This window comes from Biomphalaria glabrata, chromosome 6 (genome assembly GCF_947242115.1).
Source record: "Biomphalaria glabrata chromosome 6, xgBioGlab47.1, whole genome shotgun sequence".
In the NCBI taxonomy this organism is placed as follows: domain Eukaryota; kingdom Metazoa; phylum Mollusca; class Gastropoda; family Planorbidae; genus Biomphalaria; species Biomphalaria glabrata.
The window spans coordinates 4,941,289-4,964,123 of NC_074716.1; the positions used below are offsets into that span (position 1 = coordinate 4,941,289).

Consider the following 22,835-nt stretch of genomic DNA (forward strand, 5'->3'; position numbering starts at 1 on the left):
AGACGAGATTTAGATTCTTTTACGCGAGAGCAGAATAAAAGAGTGTACAGCTTTTACCAAGGCTACGCTAATAAATTCCATTACGGCGACATTACCTCCCCTTGTCCTAGTCTGTCCACTTCTATGTTGACTAAATTCTTACCAGGGAGTCTTGTATCGCCTGTAGCGGGCTGTAGCCTCTCTCTCTCTCTCTCTCATCCCCTCCCCTTTTATCTCACCCCCTCCACCTCGGGCCATATGCTTCTACGTAACCTGTTCTTTATTTAAGCACCGTGTCACCAAGTACGCATAGACCAACACACTGACAAGCACACGTCTCCAAACATAGCACACTGACACTGAAGGAGCCGTAGTAGAACACAGTGGCTTGGTGGATCTGGACAAACTAAGACAATAGAAGAAAGTACCTGGCACATTTCTGAAGCACTTAGGGTTTGGCCAATGTACGAAAACAGTCTGGGTTTAAGGTTTGATTTTTTTCCTGTTAAATAATAGCTAGAGGGTTCAGTCACTAGCTTCAGTCAAAAAGATCGGGTTCGAACCCTGCACTTTACCACTAGATAGATAATAGACATACAGACAGACAGACGGACGGACGGACGGACAGACAGACAGACAGACAGACAGACAGACAGATAGATAGATAGATAGATAGATAGATAGATAGATAGATAGACAGATAGATAGATAATAGATAGATAGATAGATAGATAGATAGATAGATAGATAGATAGATAGATAGATAGATAGACAGAGGTATTTCTAGAGGTTGATATAGAGGTGGAACTAGTTAATACCGTCATCACATAGCCCTATCTCTAACAGCTCTAGAACCACAAATCCAATGTACCGCGACATTTTTTGAAACCACGAGATGTGGAACTTTTACTAATCTACAATATGACTACAATATGACCACAATATGACCACTCTTGGACTGAAAAAGGTAATTTAATCGTCGACACAGACATATATATTTACATCAACAAAAACATCTCGGTCAAATAACATTGTCACGTGACTGTCACATTCCTGACACTGTTCCAATTTTGCCTGGATACATTTTTTTTGCCTCTGTCACAAACATGTCACAAAATTAAACAGACTGTCGACTTCTAACAAACAAATAAAAAAGTATGACTACATGAAACCTTAACTCTACTAAGAAACGAAACACGAATCAGACTAAATGGAACTGAATCTCCTGATAGAATAACACACACATAGCTGTATCTATTACATATCACGTACAAATATCACACATGGTAATGCTGAATTTTTTTTGTGGCATTTTACGTCTCGAGAGACGATCTTTTCCCTTTGCAACTTCTTGTGTGACTAAAGAGGCCAATCCTTGATACACAGCTGCGATCGCAGGTTGGGCATATGTAATCACCAGGCGCCGTTGCATTTTCACCCTTCTTTCTGCTTCCGTTGTGTATGGCATCTGCAATCCGTGACCCTTCCTTTATGCTCTCTCTCAATGTAGATCTATCCAGTGCTACTTTTTCCCAGCTGCTAGTGTCGATTTTGAAGAGCTTCATGTCGCGTTTGCATACATCCGTATAACGTAAAAGTGGGCGACCAGCGGCTCTCCTGACTTCTATTAGATCGCCATACAGGATGTGCTGTGGAAGTCGACCTGCTGAATTATATATTTAAAAACACGCAACAATTTAGCATGTTCTTTACTACTTATGCCTGGGCGTATGGCATGCGCTCTAAATAGTAGTCTCGGATGTCCCGGGTTCGTGCCCTCACCGCTGCCATCCGTCACCATACAGAAAAAATTTTGGACTAGGATGTAATGATCTTCAATTCTACAGGAACATCCGAAACATATAAAAGAAAACATTAATATACAAGTTGTCCGAGCAAAGCCGGGCAATACAACTAACAAATACTGAATTTTAACAGAATGTCATCTGGTACTTCCATCACTAGTTAAAGACAAACTTGAAAATACTTCGTTTTAATGGGATATATCTTGTTGTTTTTTTTGTAAACTTCGCCAAAGGATATTGAATTGTTTTGGACAAATAAATTGGAGATTTATAATCACAACCTTTACTTCTACCATTCATGTTGTACTTTGAAAATATGGTTCCCTGCGGTCACTCACATCGCCAGATGTGAAATTTTTGTTTTTAATCTACATATTACGCTCCAATTCCGAACAGGATCACACTGGTTATTGGGCCCAACAATGACCTGCAGACCACCGTAAAAAAAAAAACGCAAACTAAAAGTTTATGACCACATCACGAAATGCTCAAGGCTCGCAAAGACCTTGCTTCATGAAAAAGAAGAGGCAGACACAGAAAGCGATGGGAAGACAGCTTAAAGGTCTTGAGATATTTTACAACATTTGTATTTTCAAAATGTGCGTAAAGTTACATGTTTGTGTCAGTTGGTAAAAACCTTTGTTCATTCGCATATGTAAGCAAACTACAAGTGACATGTTTGAATTGCATCCATTATGTTGCATTATTAGATTCTATGATCCAGTATGTCAAAGGCTTTGAAAAGATTCTTGTAGTATCCCATGAAAGTAACTAGCCCGAGGTCCTCGAGTCTCTGTCCACACAAATCAATGATGAAACAGAATTTTATGGCTGTCGTGAAGGAATTGGTCTGGGATATTTGCTCACCCTTAGGTCCACATTTGTCTATCTTGCTAAAATAGCGTACCCCCCCCCTTTCCTCACACACAACTTACACACTCACACATAACTTAAACACTCACACACACAACTTACACACTCACACAACTTACACACACAAACTTACACACTCACACACACCCAACTTTCACACACACCCAAGTTACACACACTCACACCCAACTTACACACTCACACTCAACTTACACACTCACACACAACTTACACACTCACGCACAACTTACACACTCACACACAACTTACACACTCACGCACAACTTACACACTCACACACAACTTACACACTCACACACAACTTACACACTCACACAAGAGCGACAGAGTTATGGTGTCAGATGAAAAAAAAAAAGCAAACAGATCTGTTTGTAACAGTAATGTAGTACGATTAATTTACAAACATTTGATAAGTAGCTTGTGCCTGATGAGACTGACCTGAACTAATTCAACTTAAGGAGATGAATTATTACCCATGTAGACATGTAAAACATTTTTTAAATCTTTATAAAATATAGTTTAAAACAACTAGATCTAGGTATATGTATTTTGGAACAATTATAGTTAAAATTAAGGTCTCGCAAAACAAAAGAGCTCTTCACTAAGTGAAACTCACTTGGGGTGCAGAGAACGATAGAAACAGAAAGAAACAAGCAGAATAGAAAATAGAAAAAAATCCTTTTTTTTTTTTTCAAAAAAAAAAAAAAAAAAGTTAATCTACAGGGGAAGAACTCCGTCCTTAAAACTGTATAGTTATTTCTCTTATTCGATATCAAACAAAATAATTAATTACCAATAATTAACTGACTAATTGGGGTATGTTTTTAAAAATTGGTTCATGTTTTTTGTTAGATACAATAAATACTTTTTTAAAGTATCAACTTGATCGGAGAATGCGTGTGGGAGAAATAGTGTTAATAATTATTTATGGGGGACTAAACCAAACACATTTAGCCACATATGTGCAGCATTAGTTTCCCTTTGTAGGTATCAGACAGAATAATGAATTACCAGTTAATAATTGACATATTGGTTACTTTTTTCTTCTATGCCAATGAATAATCGTGCGAAGTAGGGTTTGGGAGAAATAACGTGTACACACATTTGAACCGACAGAATTATTTGATATAATCTTTATAAAAAAAAAATAATAAGTTATTGTAGAGAATAAAATGTAGGTCACACCGCAATCAGAGGAAGCTGAAAAAATTAATTTTATAATTATCTAGAACTTGAAATTTAAAGTGAGCCCTGAACATCAAATAGTCACTTGATGCTTTACATGTTCCTCAGACCCATACTACGTCAGACTAGGGAAACAATGTCATAACATTTATAACTGTTAATGAACAAAATTCCTTCAGCTCATAAAATTTGAGTGATCCTACTGTGTCATCAAGTCATTGGACGTTTCCTATCCCCTCTTGAAGTGGCCTTTCTTTCCAACATGCCATTATTTAAATGGTTACGCTAAAGTCTGAGAGAAAAAAAAAGGCATGAACTATTAGGATAGCGATAAAGAAATGCTTAGGGCTGGGTAGCTGCACCTCAGTAAGAGAAAGATGTAGACTATTCAAAACATTTAAAGTCAATGTCATTTTTTTTTTGTCAATGGACTTATCAGGCAAATGTCTTTATTCGAACTCAATCTATCAAATACATTAATTTTAAAATTAATCACTTTTTACTTTCGAAAAGACTTGAGCCAAAATTGATTTTTTTATGTTCAAAGTCAACAAGCTTTCCGAGGCTAGAACTTAAGATTTTTGGTTCAAATCCTTTTTTTTTTAACATCCTGCTGATGTTACTGTGGGGTAAATCCGTCTCAAAGTCTACACTGTCAACGATAGTTTCAGTAGTTTTCCCTCAAAATAAATATTCTAGTAACAAGTGGATAAGAAATCCAAACTGTCAGTCAGACGACATTTGTCATGTGAACTATTTGCCGTGAACCAATCATCTGTGAACCAATCATCTGTGAACCACTTATCTGAGAACCAATCATCTGTGAACCACTTATCTGTGAACCACTTATCTGTGAACCAATCACCTAAGAAATAGTTATATGTGAACCAGTTATCTGTGAATCAGTTATCTGTGAACCAGTTATCTGCGAACCACTTATCTGTGAACCAATCATATGTGAACCAGTTATCTGTGAACCAATCATCTGTGAACCAATCATCTGTGAACCATTTATCTGTGAACCAATCATCTGTGAACCAGTTATATGTGAACCAATCATCTGTGAACCAGTTATCTATGAACCAATCATCTATGAACCAATCATCTGTGAACCAGTTATCTATGATCCAATCATCTGGGAAACAATCATCTGTGAACCAATCATCTGTGAACCAGTTATCTATGAACCAATCATCTGTGAACCAGTTATCTGTGAACCAATCATTTGTGAACCAGTTAAATGTGAACCAATCATCTGTGAACCAGTTATCTATGAACCAATCATCTGTGAACCAGCCATCTGTGAACCAATCATCTGTGAACCGGTTATCTGTGAACCAATCATCTGTGAACCAGTTATCTGTGAACCAATCATCTGTGAACCAGTTATCTGTGAACCATTTGTCTGGTAAACGGATTATCGGGTGAACGTTGTGTCGTGTTCCAAATAGGAATGAGAGCCGAACGGCTTGTAGCCGAGAGCAGCACATTATGGTTGGATGCTGGAGAAGATGTCCCCATGCAAAACAAGTTGAGCAAATAAGAAGGTGTACACATTAACTTTCCCTTAACACATTCACATGCACAGGTTTTATCTAAAACATCCACATGTACAGACTTTGCCTAAAAGATCCACATGTACAGACTTTGCCTAAAAGATCCACATGTACAGACTCTGCCTAAAAGATCCACATGTACAGTCTTTGCCTAAAACCCATTCACATCTTCAGTTTTTGCCGAAAAACATTCACATAACATTCACATCCACAGGCTTCGTATTAACAATTCACATGTGCAGTCTTTGTCAAAAACACTTTCACATGTGCAGTCTTTGCCTAAAACACTTTCACATGTGCAGTCTTTGCCTAAAACACTTTCACATGTGCAGTCTTTGCCTAAAACACATTCACGCGTACATACTTTGCTTAAAACATCCACTTATAAAGCCTTTGCCTAACCACAATCACATATGCAGTCTTTGTCTAAAAACATTCACATGTGCAGTCTTTGTCTAAAAACATTCACATATGCAGTCTTTGTCTAAAAACATTCACATGTGCAGTCTTTGTCTAAAAACATTCACATATGCAGTCTTTGTCTAAAAACATTCACATGTGCAGTCTTTGTCTAAGACATTCACATGTACAGACTTTGCCTAAAACATCAAGAGGTAATCTTAACCGAAAACATTCAAATGTGCATTTATTGCTAAAACACTTTCACATGTGCAGTCTTTGCCTAAAAAAAACATTCATACGTGCAGTCTTTGCCTAAAAACATTCACAGGTGCAGTCTTTGCCTAAAAACATTCACAGGTGCACTCTTTGCCTAAAAACATTCACAGGTGCAGTCTTTTGCCTAAAAACATTCACAGGAGCAGTCTTTGCCTAAAAACATTCACACGTGCAGTCTTTGCCTAAGTTCATTCTCATATATAGTTTTACCCTTAATGCATTCTTTAGAAACCGTACTCCTGGTGCAGACGGACGATGTAACTATTTCAAAGTGTTAGCAATGGTTTCAAAGTAAACTTGAAACATAAACTCATATTGTTGTTTGTTTTAGTACAACGTATTGTATTAATTTAGAAAATGAAGACTGGCACGCTTGATTCAAATCTATGTTAAGTAAAGGCGCTGCTAGCCAGGCGATAGGTCGTATCCACTCAAGCACAACTCAAGAGTTGACCAGATTCCCTGCTTGTATTAAAAATGACAAGAACATTTCATTCACGTGGAACAGACAAGACAGAAGAGGGGAGGGGGGGGATGAAATATGAGACCAAAAAATAATACAAACATTTGTTAGCCCAACAAACGATTTTTTTTTTCGGCTGACTCTTAAAACACAGTCGTTGAAAAAATCTGGTCATAAGCTTGACTACATGAAAACCAGCATTTTTTTTTTCCTTTAAAAAAAAAAAACAACAAAAAACTAACGAATGCCAAAAAAGAAATTGTCTGCTCTGGTTTAAAGCATAAGAAAGAACAGAGGCGGTTGACAACGCTGCTACTCAATGGGCCCCCAATTTCTCTTACAAGTAAAGTGCATAATTCAAAGATTGATCGCCTTCATAAAAACACATACGCACAAATTGTTCGAACACTTAGGTGCTGCTTTTTGTCTTGGTTGGAAAGAGAATGGGATCAAGGATTGCTTATATCCCCAGAGCGGAGAAGTAAAACGCTTGGCGTAAAATTAAGTGATGTGAGGCTGTGTGTCACTGTCGACTGTCACATTCACGAGCGACTGACATCCACCACAGAAATGCTGGGGTTATCTAGGCCAAATTATTAAATCCAGACAAAGATCTCAAGGCAACGCACTTGTTCAAAGTCTGGAAAAGACATGGGCGGGTATTAATATATGACCTTAAGCCGTAAGCAGACTCCAGTGAACCCTCTCATCCATTGTTATAACTAAAGATAGTTATGTTTATGATTGTGTTTAATACTTTTATCTAGCGAGCTATAACATAACATGAGAGAATACTGTTAGCTTTTTCTAAAGCTATTTTAAAACAATATTCTCAGTCTATATGATATTTACTTCCTTAATTTCCATTTACTCATACTATTGTCCTTGTGTTTTATAATAGAACATTGAACAGTAACCACACAAGTATTGCTATAATAATATGTTGTCTAAACAAATCGCACTTGTTCTATAGCTCACATAACACAGACGTTACTTCAAAAAAAAAAAAAAAAAGATGATTACGTCCTACGCGTCATGCATGTAAACCAATGCCTTAAATTCTGCCAAGTCACTGGTTTTCCTGGCTGGCTCAGGCAACCCATTCTCTAATAGCACTAGGGAAGAAGGAGCATTTGTACAAATTTGTCCTAGCATATGGAACGAGGAATGTGCCTATATCTTTGTGTCTTTCTGAGTATTTTATTAGATTTTTTAAAAAATTCTATTTGAAGATTATGGTTCAGTGTTTTATGTATAATTGCTATTTTATTTTTTAGCAAGTCTGTAATGTAGGCAGAGCTGTGGGATAGCTTGTCTGCAGAGTCACTTGACTTGTATGGGAGCTTAAAGGCACTACGCCTAAAAGCAGAGCTTCTCGCCAAGGCTCTACGGGAGGAATAATCCTTCCAGTCTTGCCACCAATTGGAGTTCATCTCAGGTAATGTAGGCCAAAATAAAAGTCAGTGTGTTAGAACCTGAGTGTAATTTTTTACCTTTTTAGACCCTAACCGCCCTTGACGTCAATTGTTTTCTAATGTCAATGAAACATGTTTCATTATCCTATACTATATATAGATCCAGTCTAAGAGTGGACAAGTGTGTCGATATGAATAGGTCATCTTGACTCGCTTCTGTATTAAGTGGAGACGAAATGCTACTGGGATCTTGTAAAGGGGAGGAGGGGTGAGGAGGGGTGAGGGGGACAGACCAATTAATTACAGAAGGTCAAATGCTTAGAAACATAATCGCTAAGGATTTTGAGAGTCAATGTACTTTATACGTAAGTGGAATTGCATTAGGGAAACCAACCTAACCAACCTTACCAACCTTACCAACCTAACCAACCTTACCAACCTAACCAACCTAACCAACCTTACCAACCTTACCAACCTTACCAACCTTACCAACCTTACCAACCTAACCAACCTTACCAACCTTACCAACCTAACCAACCTTACCAACCTTACCAACCTAACCAACCTTACCAACCTTACCAACCTTACCAACCTAACCAACCTAACCAACCTTACCAACCTTACCAACCTTACCAACCTTACCAACCTAACCAACCTTACCAACCTAACCAACCTTACCAACCTTACCAACCTAACCAACCTTACCAACCTAACCAACCTTACCAACCTAACCAACCTTACCAACCTTACCAACCTTACCAACCTAACCAACCTTACCAACCTAACCAACCTAACCAACCTTACCAACCTTACCAACCTAACCAACCTTGGGTTGCCTTGACCAGCCAGGAAAACATGCATGACTAGATTGACCTAGGAACGAGCGTATGACGTAATCATCATCTTTTTTGAAGTAACGTCAGTATTTTATAAGATAAGATACCACAAACATTATCTTTTTTAAACTAACAAAATACAGGCAATACTTCAGATTAAAGCCTTTCTTTCTTAGCAAATTTTGATGCAGCTGACGGTGTCTTGGTTGCATGATAAACTCATATCACATATACTCTTAATGTCACATAACTTCTACTGTCAACTGGCTGGACACTGCGATCGAGTAGTGTTGTTTGCTGGACACGATACTGAGCAGGAGGAATGGGATACTATTGCTGTCCGTATCTTCCAAGCACTCTAAGACAAATCGAAGGCTCCAAACTGAGTGACCGTGTCAGAAATGTAACAACATTTCAACACCCAATGTCACATAAACATATTATTGTAAATCTAAAGCAAGCACTCAATAATTATAGTAATAATAGACGAAGTATTTATTACAGGTATAAACAAATAGTTAGATATGGACTTCCGCTATCAAGTCACCGGGAGTAATGTCTTAAGGTCTACTAGTCCTACTTAACACTAGAACAGACCACCGACACACTTCCCAGTGTCGCTCCAGGTCCTCCAAACAGTTCACTGGTAAGCACGAATGGATGGCACTTAGCCCCAGAGAGTTCAGACTCCCATAACCTGCAGATCCTTTCAGCCGGATCTAAAACAGTCCTTCCTCTAGAATCAACATGTTTTCTACAACTCGTGCTGAACAGTGCCCTGATGCGCACCATCAATGCCGACGTGGGACTGGAGTGACAACAATATGTTTTGTTGACTAAATGTCTGAGCGTATAAAATTCTTAGAGAATGCAAGGAAACAAAATATTGTCATTAGAATAGTTCCTGCTAAAACATTTGCCAAAATGAACAAAGAATGGACAGCCAGTGAGACAGATCAAATATCGTTTTTATTCCATGTAATCTAACCCTTTAGCGTCGTGCCCTTGTGTCGACAAGATAGTATCACTATAATATAGGTCAGGCCCATTCATTTCTTCTGACTGCGGCAGCCTACCACGTCCCACCCCGTTGCTTCAGGTTACTTCGTAGTCGGAAGATACAATGTCAAATGATACATGACCAGCGAACCGAACCTCCTACACATAACCGCAACCACACACACACACACACACACACGTTTCCAACCTTTAGTTGTACCCGGCATATACACCTGAAAGAATGTAGCCACTGAAGCGTAACGGACGCCACAAGAAGATGATATTCCTATCAGCAAAACCAGCACGTGAGATAGGAAATTGTGTGTCTGTCGTCAACTGCAGTTTGCAAGGGAACATTCAAAATTTCAAAACGAAGTTATAGACCAGCTACACTGAGACAGTGCCAGCAAAACAAAAGGGTCAACTGGGCCAGTGGTTCTCTAACTTTTTTTTTATTCAGGGACCCCTTTATAGAGTCAAGTCTTACCCACGGACCCCTAAATGAAAAAAAAAAAAACACTATATAAATGCATATTATATAAGTCACAAATGTAATAAAAACCTGGTCGTGCGGTTTGTGCGCTTGACAGTCGTTCGGATTTATCGATGATCTCGGGTTCAAACCCTGCCCGCTCCCATCCCCCGTCGTCCTGCGGGAGGTTTGGACTAGGAAGTAAACTATCTTCAACTCTGAAGCACATCCGAAAACATGTAAAACATTTTTTACAAACATTTTTACATTTTTGTCGAGGGAGTGTTTATTGAAAGTATAACTTTGGTTTAAAATATACATTTCAAAAAGATAATGACTTGGATAAGTTTGATAGGATTTTATGAGTGCAATTAAGACTGGCTCGGTGAGTGCAAAAGAAACGACGAAGCGGCCTTAGTCAAGAGAAAGAAAAAGAAAGCTGAGCTTGCTCTCAAACAGATGCCTACACATGTACGAACTGTGGCAAAATCTACCGCTCCAGCCACGTGATTCTATATATCTTCTATACAAATTATGTAATCCATAAAGGCTGTCACGTGATACGTATTTTTCATTGTTTTATCAATATTATGACGTGGCTAAATGTGTTTATTTACGATTGGTGAATGAGGTCCATTGGCTTGATTAGCCACATCATATTCAGCACCGTCTGAAGATGAAACCAAAACCAGTGACTCATTTGGGCGCGTCCATTGTCTTCCGTGACAGAAGGAGCCATACAGTTTGTGCACAAATACCCACAAATCAGCATATAAAACTACAATCTGTTCGTGTCACCAGTCTTTGTGTTATCCACGTTCGGACGTTGGTTGACTCTCCTCATTGTTTGAATGTTTCAATAACCTGCTCATGTTGGTGTGGAATCACGCACAAAAAAGTTCAACAACCAATCGGGTAAATGAAAGAGAAGAATGTCTTCCATTCTTTGGTTCAGGTCGTCCTAGACTAGTAAGTAATAGAAATATTACACAGTAGCGAGGTTTCGTATTATTATTATTATTATTATTATTAAACGTATCTGATCGGATAAGCTGGCTTTTAGCGAAGAAGTTATTTTCATTGTATACAATTTTCATCTTTCTGCGGGCCCCTTACAGTCATCTCTCTGAACCGTTTGGATCCGCGGACCACAGCTTGAGAATCTCTGAACTTGACGATTAGGCTGCGTGTTTTTAGAAGACTAAAATCAAATGCACCAGATATTTCCCAGACTCTCCTCGTTGTAAGCCTGTTGAACTGTGGCTCGTCCTCTAGTGACAGTTATATATATATATATTTGGAACAATACAATGGATTGTTTACTCTATTTGAAAACAAAATCGTGGCATGCGAATGTAGTGCACGATTTCATATACCAAAATTATTACTGTAAAAAGTTATTTAAAATCTATTCACAAACAAATCTCCTTCACTTTATTTGAGCTGTTGCAATAAAGTCTCACAATGAGAGTTCTTGATGTTATTTCGCGATTACTTTGTGTTTATCAATTAAAATACCTATTAAAACAAAAAAAAAAAGGACTAAGGATGTAAACAGCTCGACAGCTGATGTCACAGGTAAAATTGAGGTATCCTAAAAATAAAATCGAAACGAGATATGCGGTAACATTAGTGACCTACTTAGCTATAATATGATGTCGTATATATTATATAATAATAATAATATTATATAATACACAACTATTGTCAACCTGGCGGTGGTTCCTCAACCCTTTTATATGGATCTGAGACATGGACACTATACAGACAAAAAAATGAAGACTACTTCAGCGCTTTCACCAAAGGTGCTTGCGCTCCATCATGGAAATACGGTGGCAGGACCGCACTACAAACAGCGATGTCCTTGCGAACGCCGGTATGGACAGCATAGAGGGACTTCTAATGTCCAACAGTTACGCTGGGCAGGGCACGTATCCGATATGGAGGACGAACCAGCTTAGGCGCCAACTTTCCTTAGCTGACACAGAAGAGAGCACCCTGTTGCATGCGGCCTCAGAACGAGACAATTGGAGGTCACTGACAAAGTCCGCGGGACACACATTAAATCCGCTGCCGAGGACAGACGCAGACGGCGAAAAGAAAATCTAAATCGACCACCTGCGGACAATGATTATGCTTGCCTGGTGTGTGGCAAAATATGTAGGTCTCAGTTGGGGCCGCGCAGCCACGGGAAGACAAGCCTTATTTTTGTTTACTGTGAATTTATTTCAGATGCTTTATTAATATTGTGTATACATGTATCAATCATCCGCAAATAAGAAGTCTGTTTATTGCAAGTTCTACATTGAGAATTAAATACGCCCCCACAACGATCTTGTTGTACTAGTTGTTTGGTGCTACAAACCAACGACCAAACTTTCACCCAAATCGTCTCCTGTAACTCTCTCTCTTTCTCTCGCTCTTTCTCTCACTCTCTCTCTCTCTTTCTCTCTCTCTCTTTCTCTCACTCTATCTCTTTCTCTCACTCTATCTCTTTCTCTCACTCTCTCTTTCTCTCTTTCTGTCTTTCTCTTTCTGTCTCTCTCTCTTTCTCTTTCTCTCTCTTTCTGTCTCTCTCTCTTTTGTGTCAGTGTAACGGGTACACGTTTCACACGTCTAAAACCTGCTCCGTTCTACAAATCTTCTAGACAGAGGCGAACATAACTGTCGTAGCGGACATGCCCAATGGCCGAATTATGCCTCGACCCTTCCGGTGTGGCGTGATCCAGGCAAGCCATATAAAGTGACCAGACGTCTTGTGATATCTGATCTGTCATTCACACAAGCGGTCAGAGCGAACACGTCACAAGTCACTGTATCCGTCCTACCCCCCCCCTCCTATTTCCCCCCACTGTCAAACGAAAGAAAATGTTCTTGGTCATGTGGTCAAGTAAAATAAACCCTCCAAAACTAGGAAAGTATCGCCCGGTTAAACTTAACGTCAAGCTGCGGTTCAGTCTAATACGCAAAACATTATTAAATATCCTCTGGTAATAAAAGGAGTTTTTAGTACTTGCTTTAATACACGAATGAATACATACATTCAAACTGTTCAATAATCGACTGTCCCCCGCCCAGAATAAATCAAAAGTTCTTGTATTTTGCGGTTTGGCTCGGTGCGCGACGTGCTGCTACAAATTTTGGCTAACGACCCACAGCCGATGCGTAAATATAGCTAGACATTTTACGGAGTATTGGCAGTAAAATATAGCCAGTAAATTATAGTTCACCTTTACTTCAACACAGTATGTCAGGAACCAGGGCCGGTCTTGGGCCACTGCAACCGTTGCGGTCGCAGTGGGCCCCGCGCTTTCATAGGCCCCGCGTAATTCTAGGTGTAATTATTAAATTGCTAAATATATACGAAAAATTCCTGAATTTATTAAAATCTCCAGTAAACTTAAAAAAAAGCTCCTAAAAAATAGACAAAATTGTCATTTGTGGGTGTCTCCTGAAAAATAGACAAAATTGTCATTCGTGGGTGTCATTTATTGCGGAAAACGCCAATCCTACGCGCGATAAAAGAAAAAAAGGCATTGTTAGCTTTCATGTAATAAAATGTAATAATCGGGCGAATTTTCACCTTAATCGGAAGTTCCAATACTTTATATGCCATAGGTTGCAAGGTTCGTGAAGTAAAGTTAATTTGATCGCAATTTTGTACTTAATAAAGAATGAATACAATTCAAAGTCGAATTTTTTTCTAATACAAAATCTTAATTTTCACTTATTATCCTTATTCCCACCCAGACTAGGCCCCGCGCAATGAGTTACGCATAGGGCCCCGCTATTGTTAGGACCGGCCCTGTCAGGAACCCCTTAGAGTTTGGCGACCCAGAAAAGTAAAGATACGTGTATCAGGAACACAGGAGAAATGGGCATTTTAAAAATCCGGAAGTCCGAGATCCCAGTCTTCACCGGATTTGAACTCTTAGACCTCTAGTTACTTTAGGGTTTATTTGCAACAAACATTTCAGGTGTGATAACATTAATAAGAAGTTTCCCTTTTAGACCGTGCTATCCAAGGGGAAGATGATGCTAAGGTCATCAGTTTCTAGGGTTAACGAGCAGGGTGTCATGTGGCCAGCACAACGACCAACCGCCTTTATTTTCCCCCTACTAAAGTCAGGTACCTATTAGAGTTGGGTGAACTCAGGGGCGCCCTAAAAGTCCCGATATTCAAAATCCCAGTCTTAACCGAGATTCGAACCCAGGAAACCAGGTTCGAAAGCCAAGCGCTTAACCACACAGCCACCGCCCCAGACCCTCCAAGACAACATTAATACTTGACCTTAACTTTCAACTTCACTGTTGTTACAAAACACGAAACTGATACATTCTAAAAATAAAAATCTTTAAATACAGATAAGTTTGAACAGGCACTATTCACCAAGACATGCTTTTATGCATACTTAGTAAACTCTTTTTAAAATGTATTTTAAACCTATATAGCCGTAAGGTACTAATATGACTTTGTACGGGATCAGAATACAGACCTTTTCCTTTCTTAAACTTGATTGTCGTTGGATCCAAGTTGTAATTGTAATCCGGGGAATCCATGATTGGAACTACTTCTGAGATAATCCACAGAGCAGGTCCATAAATGTTGAGAGATTAGTGAACTGATTAGTTCACACTGTTAGTAAATATAGGTTTGAGTAGCTTGTCTAATCAAGTGTGACCATCCATCGTCACTATTTAGTCAAAGGGATATAATCCATTAGGAAATCACCAAAACTTGTATCACAAACATAATTATTGGTAGTCAGGTAATCCATGCAGTCACAGTGAATTTAAATGTAGTAAAAGCACTTCTATTTTAATCTAGATCTAAGTTTTAAAAACACACAGGTTCGCGAAAAAAAGGTAAAAATATGTAGTTTCAAAAATGTCAACTGTCTAGTAAGATAACAGCAATAATACATAACACATGTCTCGCAATGAGAATGGGGCCTCTAGATGACCCACTGACCACTGTCAAAAAAAAACCGCAGAATTAAACAGTGTGGCCATATTACGAGGTCCTTTGGGCCCGCAAAGAACTTTCTGGAAGGAACAGTAACAGGAAAAAAGAAAAGGCAGACAGAAAAAAAGCGATAGGAAGACAACATCAAAGAATGGAAGGGACAGTCATTGTACCTAAGTCTACATCTCCATAAGGCAGGGGTTCTCAGCCTGTGGGTCGCGACCCCCTTGGGGGTCGATTGACGATTTGCCAGGGGTCGCCTAAGACCATCGAAAATATGGATTGTTATTGTCTATTCTTCTATTGCTGTGTGAGGTGAGGGGTCGCGACAGAATGGGGGATTTTAAAACGGGGTCGCCGAGCCTAAAAGGTTGAGAACCGCTGCCATAAGGTCAAAGCTCGTTAAATGTCATATGCTTACTTAATAATAAAATCAAACATGTAAATATACGCCATACATTTGAATGCAATTCTCGATTGAAAACAGCAGTAAAACACGCAATCTTGGTCTCACTGTCTAGAATGTAAATCCACACACTTCCAAGCGAACGTTCCATAGAAGACACACAAAAACAACAAACACTTTAGTCCTAGATGGTCGATGTAACCACAAAATATGCTAGAAGAAAGGGAACAAGCTACCGCAACATAAAACGCGAAACGTAGAGATATAAATATCTGCACGCGACAGCTGACAGCATTTATATGTTCAGCAGACGACGGGTGTCTTCAGTGTCCTACTCTCTCACCGGTCTTTTTAAAATTACACTACACGCGGTGCTCTGCCGGAGATTTATGTCCCCTCTCATTCACGCACGCACACACACACACGCATAGTACCTTTACTCGCTTTAATACATGATATTGTAACATATTCATTATATTATAGCTTTAGTAGTTTTGCTCGCTACGGGGCGCTGGGCCGAGTAGTACCACGAAGAACGGAGTTTCCCGAAGTCTTGCGTGAGCTCGCGCGACACACCACTTATTGGGTCAATACGATGTAGAGAGCGGGTAATTAGGTCGTTAATTAGTGAAGTGCCCTACATATATAATCAGTTACACACAAAAGTAAGTACTTAAGGCGGAAAGAGAAACATGCTATCCAAACTACATGGGTTTTGAACAGGATAGTCATCTAGTGCAGTAGCAGCCTAGGCACGATTCCCTTATCGCTTCTGTACTTTCGCTTCAAATCGCTAGACTGCTGTACTTAAACGCGTGCAAATATCAAGAAGTTCTATGTGTTCTGCAATTGAATAAGCAATGAAATTTTATCATCAGTTTTTTTAACTAGAGGAAATGAATAATGAGTTTATAGCAGCAGGTCTGGGTGCTGTAACAAACTGGGGCTCTGTTGGTACGTAGGTTGACCACTAAGCCCACGCCACGTGTTCAGACCACCACATCTACGACCTTTTTCTTCGCACATAAACACACACACACAATCTCTGACACACAGACACATATAGACTTGATTGTAGACTCTACGCTTTATAATTAAAAAAAAAAAAAGCAAAGCTTGTTTGCTACTGTAGCTCATGGACTTACACTATTGCATAATGTTACTCATTCATTTAACTAACGCTTAAACCGTCAACATTTGGAATCAAATCAGGAAAGATAATCATTGTGAGAAATTAGAATGTTTTTTTTGTTTTCCTTCCATAAGCGATCCAGAATTTTCATGAGCTCTTGTGTTTGTTATAAATTGTGTATGGAAGGACATTTTGTACAGCAATACGTTTCACAAAGCAAACACTATTGATATTGTGAATAGTAACGTGTAGATCTCTGTGGGTTTTTTTTTTTTTTTGGGGGGGGGGGGTTGCTCATGTATAGGCCCACAGATAGTATAAATGAAAAACATCACTGAAAAAGACCCTAAATTTAAAAGACACTATCGGGCAAAGTATAGAATAAAGGCAATAATTCACAAATACGAACTATAACCTAAAAAATACAATTAAAACAAACGCACGAAGACCATACTAAAACTTATTTCTTGTTCTATAAGTCAGACCCTTAGGCAGATTGCGGCACACTACGGTGTAGTTCTGGAAGAGCCTGCGGCGCTACTGATCCTAAACTGTATCGGATATTCCGTTCCTTTGGTCACATCAGCTGCGCAGAGAGGGGGGGGGAACTGTCGTGAGGGCGACAAGGCTCCGACTATAGACAATGCCCAGGCCCTCATCTCACTGCGAGATGAACCATAGTCGTTTTACGACTGAAGGAGGCCAATGAAGTGAGAAAAAAAGTCAAACAAAAGCCCACTATCGTATGCCAAAGGCATTGGAAGGGTTGACTGAATCAAATAAGTTGAAATCTCTTGTTAAAATAATCAACACGAAGCCCTCGTGTGCATGTCTAGCAAACAATTTTCCTATGTATATTTCATTATAAAGAAAGAGAGGCTTACACCTCTTCCTAGCGGGACACTGAGGCTACCTTGACCAAGAGAGATCGGAGACGTGAAAGTTTTACTGTAAATTATGAGGAAGATCCGTAACGTTTCGTTGTTCCCTGTCTTGTCACGCACGGCTGATAACGTCCGCAGCTGAAAAGAGTGAAAGGACTGGATCACTCGATAACACACTTCACAGTGCTGCTTATATCTCTCTTTTCTTTTCTCTCAAAATGTTATCAACCCATGCTCGTCGCTACGCCTCACTGAATACACCATGCAAGCAAGGCCAGGCGCGTTTAGTTGTTTTGTGTGGCTTCAACACATTCTACGGCGCGTGTGTGTCAAGTAGGGCGGTGCAGCAACGGGAGGAAAGTCGATAAAACCTGCCCCACATAGGCCACACTTCTGGTTTCTGCATGTGCGATATCGTCTGCTGCAGTCAGGGGCGGAATCCCTAAAGTAAATCACATGAAAAGTGAAGTCCCCCCCCTTTTCAAACTATGGGGTCATCGTTTATGTGGCCTACGGTTATGTGTCCAGCTCAGTGGGCTCAGAGGCGCCTAAAAGATCACGAAATTAAAAATACCAGTCTTCAACATGGATTCGAACTCGGGGCCCTCTGGTTGGAAAGCCAAGTGTTTCACCACTCAGCCACCGAGTCTCCTAATATCCAATGGACCTCATTCTCCAATCGTAAACAAACAACGTTTAGCCACGTGACTCTCTTCTATCTCTTCTATACAAATTACCATCTAATTTTTAATACACACAGGCTATCACGTGATAGTTTTTTTTTCGTTTTTTTATCAATATTATCACGTGACTTAATGTTTGTTTACGATTGGTGAATGAGGCCCATTCAGTAAGACATAATCTAGCATTGTTAGAAAAATGTAATCAACAATGAATTCGACTTCTTCTTGTGAAGCACCTGAGCTAAATACCTTATAGAGTTTAAATACAAAGGACACTCCCATAGTTTGTTGTACGTGTAGTGACATGACGTTTAAAAACAATTCTTTACGTTGCTATTATCACTTCTGCTCCTATATTATAGATCCATTCGATATTACCCAGTCTGTTATTAATAAAGGAATACACAAGCAAAATGTTTAACACAATTAATTGAAGACAAATCTCCGTGCAAAAATGGAAACAGTTGTATTTAAGATAATTTCATATAAAAATTTAGTATTTTAAAAAAGGTTTTGTGATTATGTTTAAATGTGTGAAGTTTGTAAAATAGTTTCTGTTACAGTCAACCGGAAGTTTGATTTCATAATTGGGTGTATTCATGCCCACGAATGGCAGTGAGGGTGAGTGACACTGACAGTGGGCGTGGCAGGCAGACGACACAGACACAACATAACTATGGGGGTCACTCGTCCAAATAAACAGCTGACATTTGGACGTATAATGACAAATGATGTGTCTATCACGGCCGAACAATTCTTCACGTTATAATAACTTCAAAGTTCTGTTTCATCTTTATTCTTGGTCGTGGGCTTCGAGAATAAATTGAACGGGGATGCTTAAATCTTTTGCTTAGATGTACAGACTTTTTGTGATGATTATATGACCAATTAAAGGCAACTAGCTTTTTTAAGTTGTGTCACTCCCACAACGCAATTGAACATTAACAATTTAAATTCAAACACAAAAACTAACATTTGTAGTTAACTTCTAGGCAGACAATGTTGGTGTTGGAGTAGCTATGAAGCAGTGCACTTTTTGCCAACGTCATGAAGGGATCAGTGGCGTATCTAGGGTGGGGGGAAGAATATGAAAATCCCCCCGGGCCCCCACTTGAGGGAGGCCCCCAAATGTTTTTACATTAAAAATTAAGTATTAAGCATCGTTTGGGGGAACTCAAAGAGGTCAAGGCCCCCCCCGGCCCCCAAACGATGGAAAATTCCTAGCTACGCCCCTGGAAGGGATTCAGTTTAAGTCTGACTGAATATCCTTGCACAGTTAGAAAGTTAAACACTGGCGTGTTCTCGTCAGTTCATAGTTATTATTTAATTTTTACCTCCACGCCGTACAACTTTTTTTTTTAAGTTCTAATTTCTGGGGCATGTGAGTTGCCTGTGAGCATGTCGTGGTTCTGTACCGAAGCTAGCTAAATTACCGTCATTAAGTCCAGTTGGAAATGTCAGAGACGAAGCCTTTGTTTGAATTTGCTATCTATATGGATCTAGTATTTAGGAGGTAAATTATTCTCAAAGAAATGCTTTGAACAGAGCAATAGAATATATCTCTATGCGTTCCCTGCAATATTTTATTGACATACTTGTTGTCCCGGTCCAATATCAGACAAAGTGGTCAAGATATTGGTGGTCCAATATCAGACAGCGTCAAGGTCTTGGCGGTCCAATACCAGACATAGTGGTCAAGATCTTGGCGGTCCAATATCAGACATAGAGTCAAATTTTGGTGGTCCAATATCAGATATAGTGGTCAAGATATTGGTCTGCGTAGAATAACATCAAGATATCCTCTGCGATACGTTACGTTTCGAGACATGATTTTGTTCTTCACCAATGAAGGGATCTCTTGGTTAATAACTCATTTATTTTATAGAAATAGTGTATAAAAAAGTAACTGATATTCCGCTTTTTTTTTTCATAAAGTTTTTTTTCTTCTTTGTTATGTTTTAAATTATTCCTTTCTATAAGCTTTCAATCATGCCGTTAATAATGATAACAGTTTATATTCAAACTTTTCTCTCTCTCTCTCTCTCTTATTATAAAGGAGCAGAATTTCTTGGTAGTTGAATTTTATCTAAGACTTTCTTTTATATGTTGACCTGGAGCCAGGCTACTTAGCCTGTACAACACGCACACAATTACGCAACATTTAATGACCCTTCAGTTACAGATCAGTAAATCTGAACCTAGGCCTAATTAAATTGGACTTCCTTGCCTGGACAGACACATACAGTGTCTTTAGTTCCGTACTGAGAGAGTTAGCTGTCAAACAGACTAAAAATCTCCGTACTGAGAGAGTTAGCTGTCAAACAGACTAAAAATCTATCAGAAAGAATAACCGTAATTGAAATATTAGCAGTATTACTTCCCCATAAACTTATTATCAAGTAAACCAGTGATTCCCAAAATGTGAATTAACCTCTCTAAAAAAAAAAAATAAAATAAGCAAGGCTAAATACTCAGAATATGCGAAGTTTTCCCTTAAGGAAAAAGTTTAGGAATCACTGACGTCAACAATGGAAGAATGTAGAAAATGTGTAACAGGGAAAATGTTGGTAAAATAAATTACGTACGGAGTTTTAATACAATAACAGTTTATGGTGTGGTGGACAAGTATTATCAATGAGGTGTAAGAGGTAGTACCTCTATAAAAGGTAACTCAGTTGAGGTTGTGACAGACAAGATCAAACAATATTTTCTTGTGTACATTTCGTTCTTAACTAGTAGGTGATAGATTAAGAAAAAAAAAACTATTTTAAATTAACATAGAAGCAGGGAATTTAAAAAAAACAAACAAACTATTTTTCACTATTTCGCAACAGAGAATGATGCCATAATTACAGTAACAGACACAAATCTGTATTCGATTTCAAGCAGGTATGGTCATTTTGTTTTCAGCACTAGCCAAAAAGCAGTACATTTTAAAATGGTGACGGTACTGAAATAAATTCTCTGCAGACAGAAAAGCGGACCTGTCTTGATGACAGATAAACAAAAGAGAAACTCCAGACTAAGTCGGACGTAGTAACGCACTTCATTGACATGGTCTGTATACCCCCCCCCCTCGTCACCCCCCAAACGCCTGACAACAACAGGTGGACCCCAGGTGTGTCGAGCTCTCAGGTGTGTTACAGCAGCGCCAACAGGTGTGTAAGCTTGCCGGGACGGCCTACCATCACTGTAAACATAATTCCAGGGTTCAAAAAGAAATAATAAGCAGTCAATGAAAAAAAAAATCATTTCAATGTTAAACCATAAGTGCTGACACGCCAGGGACCTTGAAAAAAATAAACAAAAAACTGAACAGTTTAGTGTCACGTTCCAAATAGCAACAGAATGTGAAACAACAATAACTAGCGGGAATCCGATAAATAGCTAGCCTCAAAAAGACGCACCATTTTAATCATTTCGTTTATTTAACCGGTAAACACACACGCAATCTGTTATGTCCATCTAAAACTATCCTCGTGTTTGAATTCCGGTGAGGTAAGGGAACTTTGGGACTTTTAGGACGTCACAGAGGCTACTGTAATGGGCACCTGGCATTAGTCAGATAACGTTTTGGTGGTTGATCGTCGGCTATAGAAACTTACTATTATTATTGCTCATTGATCATCTTCTGTGGACATAAGGTCGTCCCTTCTATAACATGTCATTATTACCCATTTTTAAACACACATTTCCCAAAGGCTTTTTTAATCTACAGGATGGCTAAAATATGATGGTCATGTGAACAACCACAACTGATGTCATGATAGAACAGCCACCACTGATGTTCTCATGAGAGAACAACCACCACTGATGTTGTCACGAGAAAATCAACCACAACTGATGTTGATGCCATCTGTTCTCTATGACTGACTCACCTCAGGTCGCTTTCAAAGCGTAGGTGAGTACCACTCAATGAACAATACATCATGCATGCATAAAGATATGGTTAAACAGGTGAGGGCGGCCAAATGTTGCCTTCGTTTGACTCACCATCAGCCTGAACAATACGAGACTCACACATAAGAAAACAATGATGACTCGGTTCACTAGTAATACAATAATGACGGATTCAGTTAATAAAAGGGGGGCATGATGGTCGATTGATAAAGCGCTTGGCTTCCGAACCAAGGGGTATCTAGTTCGAATCCCAGAGAAGACTGGGATTTTGAATTTCGGGATTTTAGGGAGTCCACCCAACTCTAGTGGGTACCTGACATAAGTTGGGTAAAAGTAAACGAGGCTAGTCACTGTGCTGGCCACACGACACCCTTGATAAACCGTGGGCCACAGAAACAGATGACCTTTATACCATCGCAATGTCTGAAAGGGGCACTTTAGTTAATAAAAAAAATGACACGTTGTGTATCTGGGGGATAAGCTTTGAACTGTGACTGTCTGTGATATGTATCCTTTTGACGCTATGATATGTATCTGTTTAAAACGTAGCCATGTTCAGTATATGTATTAGGCTATGCTCTG

General features: G+C 39.2%; 1 protein-coding gene across 14 annotated transcripts in view; it reads right to left on the reverse strand.

The window, feature by feature from the left end:
• LOC106077258 (dystrophin-like) overlaps nt 1-22,835 on the reverse strand; it is a 331,854-nt gene that overhangs the window by 257,647 nt on the left and 51,372 nt on the right. For 2 of the 14 annotated variants that reach the window (XM_056033072.1, XM_056033070.1), the window contains exon 2: nt 14,779-15,112. The exons of 11 other annotated variants lie outside the window; for them this stretch is intronic. In XM_056033072.1, coding sequence (XP_055889047.1) covers nt 14,779-14,842 — 64 coding nt within the window. In that variant the 5' untranslated portion in view covers nt 14,843-15,112. Of the gene's footprint in view, nt 1-14,778; nt 15,113-15,706; nt 16,057-22,835 lie in introns of those variants that run through there. One more of the 14 variants, XM_056033071.1, reaches the window with a different exon arrangement.